Genomic DNA, 7,371 nt, shown 5'->3' with positions numbered 1-7,371 from the left:
GGGTGAGCTAAATAAAACCATTTAAAAACAAGTACACTCCACGTCAGTAGAATAGAACACCTAAATTTCTGTTAATGTTAGCTTATTTATCCCGACGCTAATGAATCTACGTTTTTAATCTTGTAAAAATTTAAAGCCTATGATGTTCCGCATTATGTTTCTAGCTTTTCGGGAAATGATTTTCTGATGATTTTTCCGATAGTACTATGAAAAATATTCATTTATTTTCGGTCATCAGGATAGAACAGTCATTTTATTTTCGGGAATTGTGAAGATATTAACGCCGAATTTTCTTTCAGTCGATAAAGCGGGGCTTTCTAATCATTTTTCAGCAATAAAACCATATAAACAATTCCGCGGACGGCGAAATAGCAGCGTAAACGGGTTTAAAATGACAGATAATTGAAACATCTCGGAATATCAATAAGAGTCGCGTAGTTATGTCATATTTCTTCACAAAAAGATAGAACATGACACAGACAATCTCGACGGATACAATCGAGTGCTTCGGATGCTGAAAAAATGGAACATTTTCAAAATAAGTATGAAAAACGTCAAAATTTCTTATAAAAACATTGATGTTTTGTTCAATAAAATGATTTTTCCGCGAACAAGTCTGCCGTTTAAAGGTTTGGAAATATGCTCCACATTTAGAGGAAGATAATCTGATATGAAAACAACCGCTATTTTAATACACTGAGCGAAATTGTAGTACTTTTTAAAATCACCTTACGCCACCTAAAACCTCAATTTCCATGACTTTGGTTTCCCGCGAAAACGGGGCTTTTACATATGCGAGTTCAGTTAAAAAACGACTAATTCGTAAAGTTCGGTATGGAGAGCATAACCTGGTCCATTATTATGGTAACATAACACTATTGAGAACAGTAGCGGACGCCGAAATCAGAACACATATAAAATGCAAAGTCAAAAGGGTGTGTTCAATTTGAAAAATGTACTAAAATTTCCCTCAGTGTATTAAAATAGAGGATGTTTTCATATTAGATTATCTTCCTCTAAATGTGGAGCATATTTCCAAACCTTTAAACGGCAGACTTGTTCTCGGAAAAATCATTTTATTGAACAAAACATCAAGGTTTTTATAAGAAATGTATGTATATGGCTTTTATGGTTCTTTCAAAATAATATCCATATTTTACAATATTTTCTTTCAGAAACTAGTTTTTGTGCTATCTTCATTGCCCTGCATTACAATACAAACTATATGCACCCCCCCTCTTACCAATAGACTCCATAAAACTTTACTTTCAATTAATATCAGAACTTAAATCAAAAACATCCCTTATATCCCTAGTTTAACCACAACATAACTTGTTTTCATTGTTATCATGTGTGCAGCAACCCCTTCTACGATATCTACTTGGAAGCCAAAACCGGAACTTGAAGGGATGGTGAAGCAAGCTACATCCGAAAACGAAAGATAAGGTTTGTTTACATTTTTCAAAGTTGGAAGAAGAAAATGAGAACAAAAAACAAACACAGGATGATATGAAAAGACCGCATTTGTTTTCAAAACAAAGAACGATGGTAATGAAACAGAGTAGCAACAACAAAATGTAAACAAACAACACAGAATGACGCTGATGTTTCAATTCCAAAAAGAAAACCTAAACAGCTGATTTCACAGATAAGAAACTCCGGCGCACATATTGATTTTTTTGGGTTGTTGTTGCTTTTGGGAGGGGGACCAAAATGGTAGTTGAAACAACTTAGAAATGCACCCCCAGAGCGCAAGCACTTCAGAACAAGTAAAGCTCGTGAAGAACAAGGAAGGTTCTTAGTGTTATTAAGCGTTGTCCCCTCATAATATTGTACAAGTGCAGATTATGTAGAGACAAAATACCTACCAAATGGATAAAAGTAAAACGCATAATTAGAACACAGCCAGCAGGAAATATTAAATGTGTTCAAAATAAGATCTTTGTGTCAATGAAAAAAGGAAGAAAAAAGTAATAGAAATCCAAAATAAGATATCCTGCAAAATTTTCTTCGTTAAAATACATATTTGCCTGATGATTTTTACAAAGTGATATAAAGTGTTAATTGTTGCAAATAATATTTGTTGTTAGTAAATGTGTGCATGTGTATTTGTGATTTTGTAATATACAAGCTTTTAACTTTTTCTTTGCCCAATAACAAATAAATGCTGCTGGCAAATATACAACAATTACCCACACCCAAATTTTTCTTGGGTCATCTTGTAACTGTGTTGTTGCTATTGTTATTACCCTCCTCTTCGCTGCTGATGATAGTGTCTCTTCTGTTTCAAATGCTAAATTATTAAACAGGGCATCAAATGAACCGAGCCGAGAAAAAATCCACTTAAAAGTACAAATTTCCAATTGTCGTAACCTGTAATACCATTTTCAAACATTCACGTCTTAATTGCGTATGTTGGAGGCCGCTGTGGTGGAGGTGTCGTTTGACAGTTGACACAGACCCTCTCTCTCTGCCTCCTCTGGAAAACAGTAAAGTGCGCCGCGTCGCGTATATGTTTCGTGTGGGAAGTAAAGTGAAATTCTTCCTCCCTTTACAACGAACGTATCAATTAAACGAGAATCCAATCATAATAAATTAATCAATTCAAACCACAGCCATCATCAATATGGATATAAATCTATCAATGTTAATATTGTTAAGTTTTACATTCTTTGTAATCGGTGCCGTGTTTATGCTGCTATTTCAATACTATGTGTATATGAAATTTTCCCTGTTGCCCGAGGAAACAGCCGAACAAAAGGATATAAATGCCAAATACACACTACCGAAGGTGAGTACCTACCTGTCAGCCAACCAGCAAACCAACCAAACGAAATACATACAGACAACCTTATGCATATTCAATAATTTTTAATAATACTAAAGAGACTACAGGGTACACCAAAAGCGTTTTTAGTGTGACACGAAAGATTTGTGTTTATTTGTTTAACATTATGAATTCGTAATGATTATGTGTTTCTTTGAAGCTTAAGGTGAAACTATTTTTAGTTGGTCCTTTGTGCATGTTGTTGTCCTTGTTTGAATATAATGATACATGTGGGTCAAAAATGTTTTTAGATATTTATTTTCAAAAACAGTTCAATGGCAAGACCAATTAAGTTGAGAACTTTAAGCCACTTTAATAAATACCTTAGTACGAGTATTGTTTCGGCATTTGATTTTTTGTTTCCTATTTAAAATCGTATCCCTTAAAGAAGAAATACAGTTTGACAACAAATGTATTGCAAAGGCCAAAATTGTAAACAATTACATATTAATTGTTCGCATATGGCAAGAAATTATGTAAAAAACTATACGGTTTTTTGTTCACGATTCTTGTTGTTGGTCCCCAAGACAATATTCCGTCGAAATATACAAAGTTTATTTGCAGTTTATAAGAAATACGGACTAAAATAAGAATAAGAATAAGAAAACGTATGAGACCATATTGGCAATAAACAATGACGAATCGACGGCAGACAAGTATGCAAAGAACGAATATTTGAATACATCGAAATACCTCTGGACACTATAAGGTAAAATAGACCCTCAGTGTATTATTTTGTATTATTATTTTTTTTATATTTTTTACAAAGCAAAAAAGTATGCAAAATCGGATTCACGGACATAATAATGATTGGGAATCCATTAGGAAATATTTAATAGTCATTATTCTGAATGTAGGTAAAAAGTGTCCAAAAAGCTCAAACACGTTCAAATACCACCATTCCAAAGGCCAGATCATGACATATTAATCTTATTTGTGTAAGTTGCTGATGTAATATAACAAAACTAAACTGAAAAATACCTCGGGCCAAACACCTGATATCAACCCTTATAATTTTTTGGGTCCAGTTTAAAAAAAAACTCGAAAAAAGTCCTCCAACGAAAGATCAAGATTTAATAAAAATTGGGGAACCAGTACCCTTAGAGTGTAACATGCCGATCCTTAAATGTTGGTTTAACTAAGCTCATTGCTGCTCTAATGAATGTTCAAAGTGGATAGACAACTCATTAAGGAACATAACTTTGGTAATTCCCCCAAAAACCTTAGATTTGGTAATTTTTGCAATACATTTATTGTCACCTCCAACTAGTAGTTTATGCTTATTTTTGATCGTATTTTTATAAATCGCAAATAAACTTTGGATATTTTGACGGAATATTGTTTTGGGGACCAATAGCAAGAGATTTGCACAAAAACCCGTCTAGTTTTTATACCCTCAGCATTTATGCTAACGATGTTATATACACTTTCATACGGGCAAAATGTGCCTCATCGAAATAATGGTTTTAGACCCAAGTATGTTTGGACGAAATGTGTTTCAGACAATTTGGAATCGATTTAGCAATGTCCGTCCGTCTGTCTGTCTGGCTGGCTGGTGCGCACGATAACTCTCGAACGGATGAACCGATTTGGTCCAAAAGTTGGCTATAGCAATATTTTGTCCAAACTTAGTTTAAGTTCGAAGGTGGGTAATAACGGTCCACTCCTTCCAGGTACCTCCCCCAAAAAGTTCGAAAATGTTCGGAAAATTTGTGCGCACGATAACTCATGAAGGAAGTAACCGATTAATTTCATACTTTGCACATCTTGAAATTTCTACCAGAATTAGATGAGGTTCTAATATGGACTCAATCGGGCTACTCCTTCGGGTACCTCCCACACAAAATTTCGGAAAAGTTCAGTTAAGGACCTGCCCTCGAATCGCTTTGATTTTTGTTGCAACAACTTCTATTCACTGCCCGCCATACGACGGTACAAGTTTCATCAAGGGCAAGTCCATACTTCCTGAGAAAATAGCCTAAAAGTTGCAAAGAGCCCCTATGACGCCGTGTGTAGTGGTTGGAGCGCAAGATAACCCTCGAACGGATCTGCCGATTCGGTCCAAAATTTGGCCTTCGTAATATTTTGTCCAAACATAGTTTAGATTCGAAGATATGCCATATCGGTCCACTCCTTCAGGTACCTCCCCCACAAAAGTTCAAAAATGTTCGGAAAAATTGTGCGCACGATACCTTTTGAAAGGAGTGACCGATCTAATCCATACTTTGCACATCCTAATATATCTACCAAATATAGATCAGGTTCGAATATGGACTATATTTGTCTACTCCTTCTGGTACCTCTCACACACAACTTCGGATATGTTCACATTAAGACCTGCTCAGGGGCAAGTCCATATTTCTTAGGAAAACAGCCAGAAGGGTGTAAAAAATCCTTTTGTCACCATATGTGGCTGTCGGAGAGCACGATGACTCTCGAACTGTTCAACCGATTTGGTCCAAAATTTGGTCTTCGTCATATTATATCCAAAATTAATTTCATGGGGCAATACCGGTCCACAACTTCCGGTACTTCTGCCCAATACTTAAAAAATGGCACTAAAATGCGAGTGGCAACCAATTTGGTCCAAACTGTGGATGTCCTAATATTTTGTCAAAATTTAGTTTAACTTCTAAAATGGCCCATATCGGTCCTCCCTAAGGGTACCTCCCCCACAAAGGTTCGACATTTGTGTCTTAGTGCAGTTAATTCCTAATCCACATTTTTGTAGGCAAGTTAAAATGTCCAAAAAGGGCCACAAAATTCTGAAGAGTACTTAAATGCATTCAATCTGTCCGTAGGTGAAAGTTTCAGTTCACATTGGTTGAGGTTATATATCTGTCGGCAAAGCCGACTGACACTTTTTTACTTGTTCTTTGTGAGACCCTCAAAATTTCGTGACGATCCGATTTCCGTGATTTCGAAACCAAACAAGATAAAAAGGTTGAAACCGGCTTTGCCGACAGAGATATACCCTCAGCCTATGTGAATTGAAGCTTTCATCTACGGACAGATCAAATGTATTAGGATTTTTTAAGAATTTTGTGGCCCTTTTTGGACATTTGAACTTGTCGACAAAAATGTGGATTAGGATTAGACTTCAAAAGTTTTGCGGAATAAGTTCTTAAGGGAATGGACCGACATAGTCCATTATGGAAGTGGATCTTATTTTGGGAGTCATATCTTTGAACAAAATATAACGAAGGCCAAATTTTGGACCAAATCGGTTGATCAGCTCAAGAGTTATCGTGCTCTCCAGTCACTACATATGGTTCCATAAGGGGTTTTTTACACCTTTCGGTCTGTTTTCTCAAGATGTATGGACTTGCCCCTGAAAAAAACTTTTACCGTCGTAATTGAGACAGCGAATGCCACACACAGAAAAAAATGTCCTCTCTTACATATGTCCCAAACATATTTTGCAGCAAACATATATTTGTGTGAAAGCAGTCCCAAACATAACAATGCTTTTCATAAAGCAAAAAAATACTGGGGCCTAATTATGTGATTCGATATCGAGTTGTTTCGAACCGAGTACTCAAAGTTGAGATGACAACATTCGTTATCGAGTAAAATTATCGAGTTATTGAGCATAAATTTGCGAGAAATTACTCGTAGCTAAATTGCCTATAGTAATCTAAAAAAAATAAATATTTCTAATTGTCTTTTTGATTAAAATGTAAAAATTTGTAATTAATTCTCTTTCGAGTTGAGCTGTTAGGCCTTTAGAGATACATTGAAAAATTAGGAGTCTACCGAAGTCCCACGCATCCAACCATTACACTACGTTTTACGGGTGGTAAAGCCGATCTTCATGTGTATTAGGATGTTGTTGTTGTGGCAGACGAAGGAAACTTTTGTTTGTTGTCTGTTTATAAAAGAAAAATAAAATTAGTAACTAAATCTCAGCATATTTTTTACACAAGATAACAAGAAAAAGTGGGAAAAGTCGTTTGCACTCGTTTGAGAAATAGTAATAAAATTAGAATTAAAATAAATATACAAATTTATGCGTACATTCGCCAAAATTTACTGTTTGCAGTCTTTAAAAATAATTCGAAAAAAGTAAGCATTTCCGCAAAAAAATTTAATATTAATAGCATTTCTATAGGTGAACAACATTTACATAAATAGAATATATCCGCCGTTGTTTACCAAAGGAAATATTCTCTCAGAGAGGCTAAGCAAAAAACTCACCGAATTCTCTCTCATTTATTTTGACAGAGAAAACTATTAAGGTAGATGTATTAACAATCTGTTACAACAATACCAAAAAGGTTTTGTAAACATAAATAATTTTCCTATTTTCTTAGCACTACTTCATTCAGAAATTATTATACAATGTATTGTTCAACAAATTCCATAAATATTCACATTTTCTCATTCATAATTTTGTTTTCTTTTAGTTTTTGTTTTAAAATAAATACATTTTTGGCATGTACCTTCATAATGTTCCTTAAAGGACACAGCGGTTTCCATAGTTCGATTACCGGTTACTACCGAAAAAATCGATAACATTGCTTGAACGTTTTTGATCGGGACTT

General features: G+C 34.9%; 1 protein-coding gene across 1 annotated transcript in view; it reads left to right on the top strand.

The window, feature by feature from the left end:
• Positions 1 to 1,762: 1,762 nt before the first annotated feature.
• Positions 1,763 to 7,371, top strand: part of LOC141396597 (PDZ domain-containing protein 8-like) — a 65,615-nt gene continuing 60,006 nt past the window's right edge. Inside the window, exon 1 of the mRNA XM_073972172.1 lies at positions 1,763 to 2,791. Within this exon, the coding sequence (XP_073828273.1) occupies positions 2,627 to 2,791 (165 nt within the window). The 5' untranslated portion in view covers positions 1,763 to 2,626. The remainder of the gene's footprint in view (positions 2,792 to 7,371) is intronic.

The sequence above is a fragment of the Musca autumnalis genome, unplaced genomic scaffold, assembly GCF_047663935.1.
Source record: "Musca autumnalis isolate F117 unplaced genomic scaffold, ASM4766393v1 scaffold_3, whole genome shotgun sequence".
Taxonomy (NCBI): domain Eukaryota; kingdom Metazoa; phylum Arthropoda; class Insecta; order Diptera; family Muscidae; genus Musca; species Musca autumnalis.
This window is presented reverse-complemented; position numbering and strand designations above follow the sequence as displayed.